This window comes from Pelophylax lessonae, assembly GCF_965119305.1.
Source record: "Pelophylax lessonae genome assembly, chromosome: 5".
Taxonomy (NCBI): domain Eukaryota; kingdom Metazoa; phylum Chordata; class Amphibia; order Anura; family Ranidae; genus Pelophylax; species Pelophylax lessonae.
Window position 1 is genome coordinate 248,709,732 of NC_138772.1, and position 18,402 is coordinate 248,728,133.

At 46.6% G+C, this 18,402-nt stretch overlaps 1 protein-coding gene across 1 annotated transcript in view; it reads right to left on the bottom strand.

Moving 5' to 3' along the window:
- GALNT12 (polypeptide N-acetylgalactosaminyltransferase 12) overlaps positions 1-18,402 on the bottom strand; it is a 585,857-nt gene that overhangs the window by 290,906 nt on the left and 276,549 nt on the right. The window contains exon 6 of the mRNA XM_082258648.1: positions 12,519-12,695. Within this exon, the coding sequence (XP_082114774.1) occupies positions 12,519-12,695 (177 nt within the window). The remainder of the gene's footprint in view (positions 1-12,518; positions 12,696-18,402) is intronic.

The following is an 18,402-nucleotide window of genomic DNA, read 5'->3' on the forward strand; positions in this document are numbered from 1 at the left end:
GACTTCAATGGGGTTCGGTGTCCGGGAAAAGTTCGGTAAAAGTCCGGGACACGGACCCGGACTTTTTTTTAAAGTTCGGCCGAACCCGTCGAACACGGACATCTAGGTGTCCGCTCAACCCTACTTACGAGTTGCGTTTATTAAAAAGTACTGCACTTACATATTTCCAAAGATAAACTCAGCATTGAACAGAAATTCAAATATGGCGGCCATTAAAACATCAGAGTAATGCGCTGACTGGAATGTGGCACGAAAGTCCTGTTGAGACTAAACCGGTCGGGCAGAGTTACACCGTCCAGTCAGTGCGTTACCTGGATGTTTTTTAATGGCCACCATATTTGAATTTCTGTTCATTGTTTATCTTTGGAATTATGCAAGTGCATTACTTTAATTGCGTTTAATTAACGCAAATCATAAGAGGTTTTACACTATTGCCATTTTTTTCATTGGGAACATTGTCTGCAATCGGACGGCCGGACATAAGAGGAATGTAAACAAGATGTATTCTGGTACATATTTTTGGTAAAAAAAAATCCCAATAAGCATATATTGATTGGTTTGCGCAAAAGTTATAGCGTTTACATACTATGGAATATTTTTATTTTATTTTTTTTTACTAGTAATGGCATCGATCAGCAACTTATAGCGGGACTGCAAGATTGAAGCTGACATTCTGACACTGACACATTTGAAACATTTTGTGAACCAGTGACACTAATACAGTGATCAGTGTTAAAAATATGCCTGGTCCTGGATCAAGGGGGGAAAAAATGGTAGCGATCCTACAGGATAAGGTATCCAAGTTTGAACTGATATGGGAACCGTGGGCTAGACTAAATCATATCTCGATTTCATAGATAAACCTACCATAGTTACATAGTTACATAGTAGGTGAGGTTGAATAAAGACAATAGTCCATCCAGTTCAACCTGTGTAGGTGTGTGTGACTGTAATCATCTAACATAGCCCTCAATCTCCTGATCCTTGAGATGTAAGTCTAAGAGTCTTTTGAAAGTCACCATACTACCCGCAGAAACCACCTCTTGTGGTAGACAATTCCACAATCTTGTAGCCCTAACAGTAAAGAACCCCCCACGTTGCCTGAGGTTAAAACGCTTCTCCTCTAATCGCATTGTATGTCCTCGAGTCCTCATGCAATTCCTTCGAATGAACAGCTTTTCTTCTAAGCTGAGATCCCCATTAAGATATTTATAAATTGCTATCATGTCCCCTCTCAGACGTCTCTTCTCCAGGGAAAATAAATCGAGCGATTGCAGCCGCTCTTCATAGGTAAGGTCCTCCAACCCCCTAATCAGTTTAGTTGCCCTTCTCTGGACTTTCTCCAGCTCCAACACATCCCTCCTGAGGACTGGCGACCAGAACTGGACAGAATACTCCAGATGCGGTCGGACCAGAGTTTTATAAAGTGGAAGGATTATAGTCTTATCTCTGGAATACATCCCTTTCTTTATGCATGCTAATATTCTGTTGGCTTTGGAAGCTGCCGCTTGGCATTGCATGCTGTTGCCTAATCTATCATCAACCAAGACTCCCAGATCTTTCTCCATTTTTGATTCCCCCAAGGGTTCCCCTCCTAACGTGTATTGTGTTTTTATGTTTTTGGTCCCCAAGTGCAAAACCTTACACTTCTCCACATTAAACCTCATTTGCCATGTCGTTGCCCACTCCGTAATTTTGTCCAGGTCATTCTGTAGGATATCTGCTTCATGCTGTGCAGTTATTGCCCAGGCCAATTTTGTGTCATCTGCAAAAACTGATAACGAACTACTGATCCCTTCCTCAATGCTGTTTATGAATAAATTGAACAAGGTTGGTCCCAGGACTGAGCCCTGGGGCACCCCGCTTACTACCTCAGACCAGTCTGAGTATGCGCTGTTTATTACCACCCTTTGGACACGGCCTTTTAGCCAATTCCGTATCCAAGAGCAAACCCTGCTGTCGATACCTGCAGACCTTATTTTATAAATTAAGCGCTTGTGGGGAACTGTATCAAACGCCTTAGCGAAATCCAAGTACACCACATCCACTGGTCTCCCCCTATCTAGCTCACAGCTCACTTCCTCGTAGAATGCTAAGAGATTGGTTTGACAAGAACGTCCATTTGTAAACCCGTGCTGGTTACTACTGATGATGTTGTTGTCTTTAGCATACTCTACGATATAGTCCCTTATCATCCCCTCCAAAAGTTTACATATTATTGATGTCAGACTGACAGGCCTATAATTTCCCGGGATATGTCTCTGGCCCTTTTTGAATATCGGAATCACGTTAGCCTTCCTCCAATCCCCTGGTACATCTCCTGTCCTAATACTGTCAGCAAAGATCAGGAACAGTGGTCTAGATATAACCATGCATAGTTCCTTGAGCACTCTCGGATGTACGCCATCCGGGCCTGGTGATTTGTTTGTGTTAAGTTTATCCAGTCTTTCCCTGATTTCCCCCTCTGTTAGCCATAGTGGCAAGTCCTGTGTATTACTACTAACCATACAGTCATGGTCAGTGTACCCTTCCTTTTCCTGCGTAAAGACTGACGAGAAAAAAGAATTCAGCACGGTTGCTTTTTCAGTGTCCTCTGTAACCATCCTCCCATCATCGTTAATTATGTGTGCAATATGCTCTGCCCTAGTTTTTTTGCTGTTGATATATTTAAAGAATTTCTTTGGTTTTTTTTTACTATCCTCCGCTATTTGTCTCTCGAAGTTGATTTTAGCCATCTTGATTTCGTGTTTACACTTCTTATTTTCCTCCTTGTATTGCTGGAAGGCCGATACTGTGCCCTCTGATTTATATTTCTTGAAGGCCAATTTTTTTCCCCTAATAAGTTTTTTAACGCTACGGTTTAGCCAGCCAGGTTTGGCTTTGTCTCTTCTAAATTTATTCCCCATAGGAATGCACTGCAAGATGCCTTTGCTTAATATTGTTCTAAAGCATTCCCATTTTTCCTCTGTGGTCAGTGATCCCAGGGTTTGGTCCCAGTTTACCCTTTCCATCAATGAGTACAATTTTGGAAAGTTTGCCCTTCTGAAGTTTAGGGTTCTTATGTTCCCCACTTGCCTTTTTATATTGTTATTTATACTAAATGTGATCATCCTGTGATCGCTAGAGCCCAGGTTGTCCTGGACTCCTACCTCCGAGATTATGTCTGGGTCATTAGTGATCAATAGATCCAGGATAGCATTCTCTCTAGTAGGGGAATCCACCAACTGCGACATGTAGTTATCCTGTAAGGTTTCCGTGAATAGCCGGGCCTTATGCGAGTGTGCAGTCCCCTCTTCCCAGTCAATGTCGGGATAATTGAAGTCCCCCAATATGATGACTGATCCTAGTTTTGCCGCTTTACCTATTAGTGCTAAAAATTCCAGCTCTACCTCCTCCCCTTGGTTAGGTGGCCTATAGCAAACCCCCACAACTACTTTTCCCTTATCTTCTTCCCTATCGAGTTCAACCCACACAGATTCTAAATCCATGCTCATCCCATCCGTAATGTCACTCCTTTCTAGCACCTTTATATTGTTCTTGACATAGAGACATACCCCTCCCCCTCTTTTACCAACCCTGTCCTTCCGGTACACCGAATACCCTTGGATATTTGCCAGCCAGTCATGTGAGGGGTCGAACCAAGTCTCCGTTATTCCCACAAGGTCTATGTCCTCCTCATGTACTAACATGTCCAACTCATCCATCTTATTAGCTAGGCTCCTGGCATTAGCATATACCCCTCTTAGTTTTACGGAAGTTAAACGTGATTGGCGGTTTTGTTTATTTCCATAGCGCAGGGTCTCCCGGTGATCCGACCCTTTCTCTCCTCTTCCTTCCACTTCTCTCCACCCTTTCTCTCTCCTTTCTCTCTCTACCCCGCTAGAGCTCCCTTCTTATCTGTGTTCCCACAGAGCAATCTCCTGGCTCCTCTTTAAGGCGCTGCCGCTTGCTCCCTCTATTGAATCCAGTTGAGCACTTGGATTTCCTCACTCTGGAGGAACTCCAATATCCTTGTTGATTAGTTGCCTATCCGGGTTCCCCAATGTTACGCAACCTCTTCGGGTTCTGGGGTCCCGGATTGTCAACCTTCTGTACAACTCTCTCGGAGGTAGCGGGTTCAGCTGTGTTTTCTAAGTCAATCTGTGATTTTACCTGCACATGATATTTCGAATGGAGTCTAGTTGTCTTTCTTATTTTATGTTGTTCTTGTTTCATATTTTTCATTAGCCTTCGATGGTGCTCTCTTTGTTTTAGTTCTAGAACCGTTTCATGCTGCCATAGCAGGATGAGGATTCCCAATTTTATGCTTCCGATGGTACATGATCGGTCGCGAATAAGGTTCTATAGTACGTGCCCTGCACGGTATTTCAGACACAATTGGTTCTGTTTTCTTTATATTATGCTGTTCCTGCATCGAGGTTGTGTCAATGTCTCTTTATTGCTGTGTCACATATTGTATTGATACTGTATTCCTTGTTCGCTTGTATTTTTGGCCTCTTAATAAAAACTTATTGAAAACTAAAAATATGCCTGGTCACTGTACTAATGACACTGACTGGGAAGGGGTTAACACTCATGGGCGATCGAAGGGTTAAACGTGGGCCTTACCAGTGTTTACGTGTACACAGTGTGGTGCTTTTACTAGGGGAAGTAATCGATTTAATTCCCTGCCTTACGGGGAAAGTAAATCCATTACTTTCTCACTGACAGAGCAGAGTTCTGCCTTGTTTACATAGGCAGAGCCCTGTCCTGTGTGCGTTCCGGACGATTGACAACTGCTGTGTAAATTCACAGCAGAGTTGGGTCGCTGGCAGCACGCGTCCCAGAAGTGCAAAATTAGGTACTAGATCTGGCGCAGCAGAGCCGCCTTGTCGCCGTATATCTATGTTATAAGGTTGGCAAGTGGTTCAAACTTGTAAAAAAGGTAAGAAAGATAATTTCTGAAACTAGGAGAGATCAGTTAGGGCACCTGCCTAGTTATAACTGTATTAGAAATGATTTATGGGGGCGTGGCTGGGTCATGGCGGTGTGAAGACGTGCTTTTCTGGTGCTCCCGCTTCCTGACCTCCCTTATATTGGCATTCTTAGGCTGTCATGAGCACCCACAAATGGAGGAGGACGAAGGCTGCTTCACGGGCTACGCTATCGGCTCCTATCCAACAGTAGGCCTCAGCAGCGGCCTTGCCCGGACCGCCGCCTCGCCTACACAGCTGCCTGCTTCTCCCCGACTCCAGCGATGTCTCAGGGCTCCCTCCCTTCTCCCTGCTGGTTCCCCCGGAGGAGGAGAGAGACATTTGGGCGCTACTCCACTCCCTTCCTACGAAACGGGACATGGAGCACATCGTGGCCCAGGTTGCAGAACAGCACCGCCGGGATTTTGTGGCCATAACGGCTGAGGTGACTCAAGTCCGGGGGCGAGTGGCGGCGGGTGAATCCGCACTTGGGGATCTCCAATCCCGGGTGGCCCTCCTGGAGAAGACCCAGGCTTCCCACGCTGATTCCCTGGCGATACACCAGCTTCAGATGGAGGATATGGAGAACCGGAGCCGCTCCGGGGCCTACCTGAGGCGACGGGGCGAGAGGACCTGGTGGTGACGGTCCAAGCTATTTTCTCCAGATTGCTTCCGCAGGACCCCCCGGTGGACTTTCTTTTTGACCGGGTGCACCGGGCTCTGGGCCCCCGCTCGATGGATGCGGACAGACTGCGGGACGTGATTTGCCGCCTACACAGGTACTCAGTGAAGGAGCAGCTACTGCGGGCGGCGTGGTCTCACAGCCCGGTGGACTTTGATGGGGCGCAGGTCGCCGTCTTCCCGGACATCTCCAAAGGTACCCTGACTCGCCGGGCTATGCTGAAACCTCTCCTGGAGAGACTCCGCTCTCAAGACGCCACCTACCGCTGGGGGTTCCCCCTGCAACTGACAGTCCGACGGAACGGATCTTCGTTCACCCTCCGTAGACATGCAGATCTCCCGGCCTTGTATCGCTTTGCAGGCCTGGCTCCCCAGGACTTACCGGATTGGATGGCGAGGCTCCCGGATCGTGCGGCTCGCCCCCCGGGCGGTGGCCCCTCGCGGGCTCGATCGCGGGGATCGCAGCGCTCTCATGGTTCCTTGAACTCGGGCTCCACCGGTCCGGCGGAGGCCTCCCCGGAAGATTAGCCTGCTGTTGCCCGCAACCGTGAGTTTGACTGTGGCCCTGTGGTACCCCTCTGCTCTGCTTTCCTCCCTCCCCTCCCAGGTGTTCCGTGCACTGCCCCATAGCCCTGTCCCGCAGGTGCTCTGAACTGTCCATCCCCCTCCCTGCCTGCTCCCTGCTTTTACCTGCTTGCCCGGTCCTGCTTGATGCCAAGTGACCCTCCTGATGTTATTCCCGCCGGCCCCGCGCTCATGGACTCCGCGGGTTGGTCCCTATCCCTTCCTGCCTTGAAGCTCTGTGGGGTACTCCTTGCCTAATGTCGCCTTGGGGCCCTCCTGCTGGACTTGATGACTGCTGCTTCAGGATAGATGTGCTGCTAGTGTGATCGCCTATGCCCTGCTAAATATGTGATGTGGCTCTGCATTTTCCTTATGCTGTTATGCTTGGCTGATACATACTCTCTGCTTCAATTGCTATAGATCGCAGCCTCCTTCTCCCCCCCTCCCTTCTCCCCCCTCCCTTCTTCCCCCCCCACCCCTCTCCCCCCCCCCACTTCCCCTCTCCCCCCCTCCCTTCTTCCCCCACCTCCCTTCTCCCCCTCCCCCTTCCTTCACCCCCCTTCCCTTCTTTCCCCCCCCCCTACTCCCTTCCTCCTTACTTCCCCCACTCCTTCCCCCTCTCCCCCATATCTACTCCCCTCCTCTCCACTTCCCCCCTTCCCTTCTCTCCCTTCCCTCCCCCCCTTCCCTTCTCCCCTGCCCTCCCCCCCCTCCCTTCTTCTCCCCCCCCATGGGGTTGCGGGAGCGGGAATCTGTCGGCTGCCATACCACTGCAGGGGCTTGGCAAAGTACTATATGCGGGTTGGCGGGAGTTTCTGGTGTGCTGTGTTCCTCTCCTTTCCACCTCTCTCCCTCTCCCTCCCCCTCCCCCCTCTCCCCCCCCTCCCCTCCTCCCTTCCCCCAATGGGGGGCCATATCTTTCTCACATGGGGGTTTTTGGGTTTGCTGTTTTTGTATGTACTTTCATGACCATGGTTGCGCGGTCACTTTGCCTTCACGGGCTTCTCGCTTGCTGCTCCTCAGCTTTTTCACTTTGTTCATTGTTATGCCTATCTATTTGATATTGTTAATGTTTTAATTTTTCTTTCCGGTATGGGGGGGTTCTGGGTAGTGGTCACCTTCCTCTATCTGCTGTGACCCTCCTCGTTCCCCCAGTAGGGTGTCCCTTGAGGTCCCACCTGTTCTGCCCGCGGTTTGGGCGGCACGGGTCGAACCTCTTGGTACCTTGAGACTTGGTCTCCTTAGTGCGTTTGGCACTATAGATCCTCCCTCCGTGCACCAGAAGTGCACCTCTTTTTGATTTTTTTTTTTTTAAATTTTTTTTCCCACTTTCTTTCTTTTCTTTTCTTCTCTCTCCCTTTCCCACTTTTCCTTTCTCTTTCTCCCTCCCCTCCCTTTACCTCTTTCCTTCTTTCCTGGCCCGCCTTTGGACTTGGGGGTGAGGGACGATGGCTCCCCCCGCGGGTGGATCCGCTACGTTTGGTATCCCTGAATGTCAAAGGGTTAAACACACCCAAAAAGCGTTCTGTGGTTCTCTCTGATCTTCACCGTCTCCGGGCGCAGGTCGGTTTTTTACAAGAAACTCATTTCAGATTGGACAAGCTTCCTAAATTGGGAGACCGACGCTACCCCACGGTGTATCACGGCTGTTCTTCTGACTCCAAATCTAAGGGGGTATGTATACTGATTAATAGTCGTGCCCCATGGACGTTCTCGGACTCGTGGAATGACGGCGCGGGGCGTGCTCTCTTTGTTCAGGGGCGGCTGGGTGTCCTGCCGGTTACGTTGGTCAACCTTTATTTCCCGAACACTGGTCAGGTGGCTTTCATGGAATCCCTGATCTCGCGGCTGGAGGAGTTTGCGGAGGGTCAGATCATCATGGGTGGGGATTTTAACCTGGCTCTGGATCCGGTGGTGGACACTTCTAGGGGGTCCGCTCACCTTTCTTATGCTGCGTTGAAGCGTTTCAAGATGCTGTACCAGGGGTTCCGTCTGGTTGATCCTTGGCATATTCTCCATCCGGAAATGAGGGACTACACCTTCTACTCCCCCCCCACATGCCTCTTACTCCCGCATTGACTTTTTCTTGTTGCCCCAGGCCTTGCTGCCGCGCGTCGTCGCGGCTTCCATGGGGTCTATTACATTTTCCGACCATGCCCCGGTCCTTTTGGATTTGGATCTAAGCTCCTCAGACCGCCCGCAGTGGCAATGGCGGCTGAATGATAGTCTCCACCATGACAACGCTGTGGTTGAGGAACTGTGCTCGGAGCTCAGGGGTTTTTTCGCCACTAACGCCACGTCAGAGAGCCCTCCCCTAATGGTGTGGGAAGCGCATAAGAGTTACATGCGTGGCGTTCTCATCAAGATAGGGTCACGCCGCAAAAAGGAACGTACTCAGCAATTGAGTGATCTCCTCTCTAAAATCAGTACCCTGGAACTGGCCCATAAGCGCTCTCTGGCTCAAGCTGCACTGCAGGACCTGACTATTTTGAGGGAGCAGCTGCGATCTCTAGTCCTTTTCCGGGCGAAGGCGGCGCTGGCTAAGTGCAGACGGACCTTTTACGAGCATGGAGACAAGTGTGGAAAATTGCTGGCTCGAGCGCTCCGTGCGCAGAGGGCCCGCACCTTCGTACCTGAGCTCTCGACTCCGGGGGGTCGCAGGGTGCATTCTACAATGGATATCGCTGAAGCCTTCCGTCACTATTATTCGTCTCTTTACAACTTGTCGCCGGACTCACCGCCCCCTTCCGGGGCTGGGCGGGTCGATGCAATCCGATCTTATCTTAGTGCTTCGGGCCTCCCCTCCCTTCCGCTGGAGGAGGCGGAGAAGTTAGACGAACCTTTGCGCCCTGGGGAGCTGCTGTTAGCTCTGAAGGCGACACAGTCGGGGAAGGCTCCGGGCCCGGATGGCTATTCCATCCGTTACTACAAGAGCTTTAATGACATCCTCTCTCCCCATTTCCTTGCTGCATATAACGCCACGGGTGAAGGAACCGCGTTCCCGACGGACTCACTTAGGGCACACATCGCGGTTCTCGCGAAGGAAGGTAAGGACCCATTGGTCTGCGCCAGCTACAGGCCTATCTCACTCTTGAACGTCGACCTGAAGCCCTTTACTAAGATCCTGGCCTCCAGGTTGGCCCCGCTGCTTCCGCAATTGATACACGACGACCAGGTGGGTTTTGTCGCTTCTCGGGAAGCCCGAGGCAACACCACCAAAGCGCTTGACCTGGTGCACTTTGCCAATACCCGCCGAATCCCGACTCTACTTTTATCCACCGACGCGGAGAAGGCATTTGATCGGGTGAACTGGGAATTCCTCTTTGCCACACTGGAACACGTTGGCGCAGGGGAGCGGCTCCTGTCTTGGGTTCGAGCTATATACTCAGCCCCTTCGGCGAGGGTGAGGGTCAATGGTCACCTATCTGACCCTCTAGTAATCTCCAATGGGACCCGGCAGGATTGCCCGCTCTCCCCGCTGATCTTCGTTCTGACCCTCGAACCTTTCCTGCGTACGGTGAGGGCTAATGCTGATGTTGCTGGGGTGTCGGTCTCCCCGACGCTTTCCCCTAAGGTGGCGGCGTATGCGGATGACCTCCTCTTCTTCCTTACGAAACCTCTGACCTCTTTACCCAATTTGCTGAGGGAGTTCCGAGTTTATGAATCCCTTTCGTTCTACAAAATAAATCAATCTAAGTCCAAGGCCTTGGCGGTGGCAATTTCACCCGCTCTCTCTGCTCTTCTCCGGGCGAATTTCCCCTTTAAGTGGGGATCGACCCATATTCGATATCTGGGGATTTCCCTGCCACGCTCACCAGACGGAGCCTTTGACTGCAACTTCCCACCTTTGTTGACCCAAATTAAAAAAGATCTCGATGACTGGCATGTGGGACGTTTTTCGTGGTTCGGGCGATGCAATATCATAAAAATGAACGTGATGCCCCGCCTATTATATGTGTTTCAGGCGGTACCGGTGACCGTCCCGACCTCCTTCCTCCGGAAGGTTAATCGAGTGTTCCGGGAGTTTCTGTGGCGCAGGGGCTCCCCGAGGCTGGCGCTGCGCGTTCTGCGCATGCCTAAATTGAGCGGTGGCATGGCACTACCGGATGCTATAGCATATTATGAGGCATGTCACTTGTCCCGTATTTTGGACTGGTACCGCCATGGACCCCTGAAACAGTGGGTACGGCTGGAGCGGAGCTTGGTGGGGACCCCACCTGAGGCCTCCTTGTGGACTCCCTCGGCTGTCCAGAGGGATCTGTCGGACCACCCCACTATTGGCCCCACCTTGCGAGTGGGGAGGCGATTGTGTCATTGGGGCTCCTTGGCTACCCTGCCGTCCCCCCTTCTCCAGGTGGTTGACAGCCCTGATTTTCCTCCGGGGGTGGACCAACCAGGATTTAGGTCCCTGGGAGATGCGGGACATGGTCAGGCCCGCCACTTTGTGCGGGATGGGTCCTGGATCACTAGGTCTCGCCTTCACTCAGACTTCTCCGAACTGACCTTTTGGCAACAGGTCCAACTCTCGCATTTTTTGCAGTCTCTCCCAGCGGCACCCCAGTTTGCCAGACGTCTCACCTACTTTGAGGAACTTTGCTCCGTTCCGTCTCCTTTACGTCACACTATTTCCCTCATGTACAAGACTCTGGTCACCCCTGAAGCATCCTTCCGACCTCCTTATGTTGCACGTTGGGAGCGAGATCTTGGTCTGTCCTTCACTGATCAGCAGGTGGAACGCCTACTGTTTTTCACGTACAAAACTTCGATCTGCTCTCGCTACCAAGAGGTAGGATATAAATGTCTGACCAGATGGCATTATACCCCGGTGCGGCTGAGTCGGATGTTCCCGTCCAGTGTTGACACTTGCTGGAGATGCGGCAGGGAGCGAGGGACATACCTCCATATTTTTTGGTCATGTGAACGGGTTCAACCGTTCTGGACATCGGTGCGCCTCATTGCCCAAAAATTCACAGACCATTCTCTGGCACTGGACCCTGCGCTATTCCTGCTCCACCATCACGAGTTCCCGAGGGCGTCTTATCGGAAGTCCATCTTGCCGTTATTGTTCACGGCAGCGAAAAGTTGCATCCCCCCCCCTTTGAAAGCAGACCCAGCCCCCGACCGTGGCCATGTGGCTTAATAAAGTCAAATGCATTAATGAAATGGAAGATCTGATGGCAACGGAGAGGGGAACCAGAGAGAAATTTACGAAACGCTGGTTCTACTGGCACGAATTTACATTTTCGGCGGAATACCGTGATCTGCTGCTTTAATGCTCTGTAATTATGGTGATGATGGGCCACACGGTCCCCCGCCCCCCCCTCCTTTATCTCTCTCCCTTGCCCCTCCTTTTTTCCTCTTATTTTTTCTCTTTTTGCTGTCTTTTCTATACCCTTTTTTTTTTTTTTTTTTATTTATTTTATTATTTTATATGGTTCTGTCCGGCTTACTCTTACAGGCATATTTTCCTGTTTCTCTGTCACGATCCACGCCTTGCTCCCAGACGGACGTACTGGTGTCGTCCCCCCCCTGCCCCTGGGGAGCTCCTGAGGGACTGTTGGGGGGCGGACCCCGCGCGCCTGATACCGGCCATGTGTTGGATGCCGGTGGTGCCCGGGGTTGGCCCCGTGACGGCCTTTGGGCTCCTGACTATACACTTAATATCATATTCCCATATGGGTTGGGTTCTAGGGGGTCAGCATGCTTGTGTGTGAGTGTCAGGGGCTGTATGCCCCCAAGTTCCACTATGTTATTATCCTGTTACTCCATGCTGTCTGTATCGATCAAGAGCTATGTTTCCTATATTTACGCTGTTACTGCTTACTGTGTTTATCTGGTGGCTTGTTATGTGCCTTATTTCTTTGTTTCAATAAACGAATTTAAAAAAAAAAAAAGAAATGATTTATAACATTTTATGTTTAAAATGCAAACACACCTTGTTATTCAATTTAATGCACATTGCAACACTTTCCACTGCATGTCAATGCACACCAACTCACAATAAAGCATGTCGGGATGTGTTTTTACAAACATTACAAATGCTGACAAGCCATTTGATGCCTTTCCATTCATTTTATTTAAAACTATATCATACAAAAATATAAAAATATAAGTTTGTTTCCAAACTTAGTGTATTCGTGTTTCAAGACCAGGAACCTGGTCCAGATGGTGAAAACAATTGTATTGTTATAATGATATTACCCTTACAAAAGAAAGGACAGTAGCTTTGCAGTGATGAAGACAAGCTTTCAATAAGGTATATTATCTGTTAGTTAGGCATGTTTTCCATTTACACTTTTCACCAAATGTGATACATCTTACCAGCCGTGCATGAGGGTTTCGGTGATAATAAAGTTCTTTATATTCATCCATCCAAACCTCTGCTGCTCGCACACTATTTGCCAAAGCTTTACTACGTGAGTATGGGGCTTGCCTGGGAAAGACATGTCCAACATGTGAACATGGGTGTACTTCAAGTGTTCCTCCACACTGCCAAATCTATCATTAGAAAGAAACATTTTGTAGAAATTTATATATATATACACATATAAAATATATATATATTTCATTCACAAGCCATTTAAATCTTGCCATAGTGAAACTTCAGTGAAAGTCGATGCCAAGTGACACAACGCTACAGACAATGACAATTGGGTAAGCTCAGGGTGCACCCCAAGAATCCATGGAACCAGTGCAGTCCAGTGAATGAGAAGTGTTAATTACAAGGATAAACCAAACACACAAGATGTAATTATTTAACTATTTAAAGGGGAAGAATTATTGATTTGTCTCTGGAATGTATGCTCTTTTTTAATGCATGACTGTATTTTGCTAGCTTAGTTAGCTGTGGCTTGGAATTGCATGTTATTGCTTATTCTGTGATCTTCAAGTATCCCCAGATCGTTTTCCATCAGCAATTCTCCCAATGAAGCTCCGTCAAATGTGTATTTTGCATGTGTATTTTTAGCACTCACGCAAATAACGTTATATTTCTTATTACTGAACCACATTTGCCATGTAGCTGCCTTTTTAATCAAGGTATTTCTGTAATGATGTTACAGAATATCATGTGCCAAAGTTATTTCCCTGCACACCAAATTTTAAGATAAACCTAAATTTACCTTAAAACAGACTTACTGTAGGTGTTGGCATGTACAATCATTAAGAAAATACTTTGCAAATGTATTCAATTGATCCCCTATCTCTCCTTTCCTGTCCACTACCAGTAAAGTGATGTTCTCCATATGAGCATGCTGCAATAATGTATCTGTCTATACTCATAATCCAGACATTTTATGGAAAAAAAGAACTAGTGTCCTAATAACTGCTGGATAGCTAGCCTATGACTTGAGAAGAGCTTTGCACTCTGCAGCATGCTGACCGCTGATAGTCTGTCTAGTCTGTTGCTGAGATTTGAAGAAAACAAACACCTTTTGTAATAATGTGCCCAGAATGTATTTAGTTAATTTAAAGCTAAACTCCAACTTTCTTTTCACTAGGGAGGAAAAAAGTTAGCTTTTGCTAGAGAAGTGGACTTTTTCGGCACAGTAATTGACACTAATGTCATAAAAAATAATTGTTTATTGATAATTAATTAAAAAAGTTTATAAACATGTGTACGCCAGAAAAATGCAAATAGATATAATTACAATCAAGCTAAAAACAGATCATAACATCACAATCATGAAATGTGGATATCCCTCAATCACCACTAAGATTTTTTAATTCCCATGAGAACCTGATACTTCAATATAGGTCATAGTAAGTGCGGGTGTATATCCGGTGTTGAGGGAGCCACTGTAGAATGAATTTCTTCTACATGTTTCGCGTTCTAATGTAACGCTTCTTCAAGAGAGTGTAATGAGTTAGAACAATGTAAGATCTGAATAAAACAAAGGGACAGTACACGAGTACCATACAGCATATCCTCAATTTATACAACCTATCATAAATGGAAAGCAAAGACACTCTATTCGTGTCACTTTAATGTTAACAAATATATTATAACAGTATATGAAAGAGATTTTCGCTTACCAATAATTGATGTATAAATACCAATGACAACAGGTCCCAATGCAGACCCAGATTAAACAATTTGTATTGCAGTGCTGAGTAAACAAACACCCAAAGCTATAAGTAGATAGAGGTGGGAGAATATTTAAAGGAAAGATTTCTTGTCTTTCATATTTCAATGTATGCAAATACACATTCATGTACCGTCTATATAAGACGAGCCATTCAAAATAATATTATAGTGACTGTATTGTATCAGAGTGAGGATACATTAGAAGCAAAAAGCTAATTTCCACTTTTTTCTTACCTATAATATACTCCTTGGCGGGGGACATTTTATCAGGTAGAATATAGTCAATTAAGCCAGCAGTTATGTGTATTCCGAAAACTTTAACACTTTTTGGTACAAATTGGCCAGTTCTATGGAAAAAATGTATAATATGCTATCTGTATAAAACGTATATACCACAGAGCCCTAAAATAGGGCGGTGCTATACAACAGTAAAGAATATTATTGTACATATATATGAGCATGGTTAACAAGTATATAATCAATTAATATACCTGTCCAGCGTGGAGTATTGTTACTCCCCCAGCCCTTGGAATGCTGGACCAGTGTTTGGGCAGTCGGTGGTTATACAGGTTTTTATCTGAGTATGCCTATTGTAATCCCATAAGGATGTCCACGGTGCAGAAACCGCATCTACGGTGCTAAGAAAACAAATTATAGTGCTGTTAACACTTAGCATGTAATTGGTTTGTTGCTTAATAAGGCATAGATACGGCATAGACAGGAATACAAACATTCCTTAGTCTGGCCACTAGATGGCGATCAATAACCGAGCTAGTCTATATATGGCTTACCTTCCATGAAACGTTTATGAGGGCTAGCCAAGTCCCATGGAGCAGGGGGTAAGTAGGTTGTATCCCTGTTGTCGGTCAAGCAGACTGAGGCGTCTGCTTGGCTGTTTAAATATTCTCCAACTGTGTGACGTTTCCCGCTGGTAAGCGTCTTGACGTCACACAGTCCGGCTGAATGGTGCCTCCCATCTAGTCACCGCCACTACGCATGTGTGTACATGCCGCTCGGGACCAGAAGAGAAACACGTCTGGGAAGTGGGTGGAGACACAGGTAGTGTCCGCCCTGCTGACCAATCCCAGACTGGCGCCGCCCACCGAACCCCGAACGGGACAATTGCGGCAGTGTCACCGCGACTGTCCAAAATCAGACCCAGGGAGCAAGCGGCACGGAGCCCCAAAGGGGGGGAAAAAAAGGAAGGGGGGGAAAAAAAAAAAAGAAAAAAATATAAATTACATCCGGCCCGATCAGTCCATGGGAATGGTTCCCAGGAGTTTAAAGTGACGGCGCTTTCAGCCGCACCTCACTACCATAACAGCCGAGGTGTACATCCATCAGCACTGCAAATTAAATTCGGATAGATATACAGTTCCATGTAATCCAAAACAAATGTGCAGTGGCGACAGAAACATAGATACAGACAAGACCACACAATACATTTATATATATATAATACAAGCAGTCAATGATTATCAAACAATTAGCATGTTTGTAATTTCAGCTTTTTAAAGACTGGCATTAGTCAGTCTGCTAGCAAATAATTAAGAGAATATGTGTTGAAGGATAAAGATGAATATTATCCCATATATGGGTCATATGTAAAGCTCGGTATATAGTTTGTAAGACTCATATAGCAGATATCCATATATCTTCCTCTATATCTTAATGAATCAATTAGCCAATATAGTCTTATTAGACAATGTCAGAGGTGGCTCCTTATGCCGGTCTAGTATATTGGTGCCTACAGAAACGATTTATAAGAGATAATCTCATTAAGGCCAGGGGGATAGATCGCATTCAGGCGCTCTATCCAAAGAGATTCTCTTTGGAGAATCCTTTGGTCCCAAATGCCCCCCTAGGATCCGGTGGAATAACTGCTAATACAATAAATGAGATGCATGACGTTTCGAATCTGTAATACAGGTCAACATGGCGACTAATGGGTGTCATCATTTTCCCATTGCCTGACAGGTAGGTATGATCGTTTATCCTTTGTTTAAACATTCTTTTCGTCTTCCCAACGTAATAAGCCCCACAACGATATGTCATTAAATACACAATTCCCATTGTCTCACAATTAGTGAAGAACTTGGGTATAAAGATTTCTTGATTGGGCAATAGAAAGCACTGGCCTTCACTTACCCATTGACAGAAATAGCATTGGTTACATTTAAAGATTCCTTTTAATTGTTTTCGAGGTTTGACCCTTTTGGGATCATAGTGGGAAGACACAATGGTGTCCCGAATTGACCGTGCCTTTCGAAACACAATTTCTGGATTTTGGTTTATGTGTCTAGCTAATGTTGTATCCTGTAGCAACACATGTCAATGTTTAGTGAGAATACCTCTAAGTTGGTCATGTTGGGAGGAAAATTTTGTAATAAATTTAGTTGTAACTGATTTATTGTTGGTGTTTTTTGGTTTAAAGAGTAACGCACGTCTATCCTTTCCTATAGCCCTATTAAAGGCCCTGCGCAACAAGGATTTGTTGTAGCCTCTACGTAGTAACCTATTTCGAAGTAAATTCGCCTGTTTTATGAAAGTCATCTTCGTGAGTACAGTTCCTACGTAGACGGATATACTGTGCGTAAGGGATGCTCTTTACTAATGTCGGAGGGTGTGCGCTGTTGGCATGTAAAAGTGTGTTACCCGCCGACTCTTTCATGTAGAGGTCAGCGGCCACACATCTATCCATGCCTATATACAGACGCAAATCCAAGAAAGTGATGGAAAATTCGTCAAAGGATAGGGTGAACTTGAGATTATATGTGTTGGCATTGATACATTGAACAAACGCTTGGAGGGATTCTATGGAGCCCTGCCAGATCATAAAAACGTCGTCGATGTATCGATGCCAACAAAGGATCGACTCTGTATACTGTGAATATCTGTCCTCGGTCCATAGGCCACGCTCCCACCCCCCCAGGTACAGGTTCGCATAGGAGGGGGCACAACAAATGCCCATAGCGACCCCCTGTACCTGGAGGAAGTGGGAGCCAGCAAATGTGAACCAATTGTGAGTAAGTATATATTGTAATAGTTTCAACAAAAATTTGTTAAAATCTCGTTCATCCTCACCCTCTTCCCTAAAGAACATGCGCACTACATCAAGACCCTTAAGATGGGGGGATACTAGAGTAGAGGGACTCTACATCCAAGGTCACCAATATGGCTCCTGGTGGAATGTAGAGGCCCTCTACTTGTTTCAAAAGGTCCAATGTGTCTTGGACATAAGACGGTAGTCTTGTGACATGTGGGGTAAGGAAAAAATCTACATAGCGACTAGAGTTTTCAGTGATAGACCCTATGCCCGACACTATCCGATTCTTGTGGATTTTGGGAAGGGCATAAAAGGTAGCATCTTGAGGGAAGGAAGTGTTGAGGAATTCATAAGTACTCTGATCAATGAGGCCCTGAAGGAAGGCCTCATTGATCATTTCCTTGAATTCCATATTGAAATGTGCAGTGTGGCGAAGGGAAATTTTTCTGTACCATTGTTCGTTTAGCAGTATCTCAAAACACATATTCTCATAGTCCTTAAGATTCATTATCACTACATTCCCCCCCTTGTCGGCGGGTTTAACTATAATTTCTTTTTTGGCTGCCAAGGCAGAAAGTGCCAGGCGTTGTGCCCGTGTAAGATTTGAGGTAGTACGCTTGAAATGTGTATTTTTAATTTCGCTTACTGTAGATAATAAAAAAGCCCAAATATTGGGATTTATCGTGAGATCAGGAAATTTTTTAGATTTTGTATGGAGATTCGGCTGGTCTGTTTTTAATATACCCATTGGAGGGTTTGTCAGAGTCACATCATCACTGTTGGTATCATCATTGTGGGGGGCATGTTCATTCTCTTCTAATTAGAGGATGAGATCCCTAAGTGCCCTAAATTCTTGCATTTTTAAATATTTCATGCGTTCAGTAAGGTCTTTATCTTTTTTCAATCTCACTCTCTCCTCATCAAAGATATAATTAAAAGTTAGTCTTCTAGCAAAGAGGTATAGATCTTTTATTACCTCGTATTTGTCAATATCCGTTGATGGGCAAAAACGAAGTCCTAGTTTTAAGATGTCAATCTCATTTTTGCTAAGTGATACAGAGCTCAAATTTATT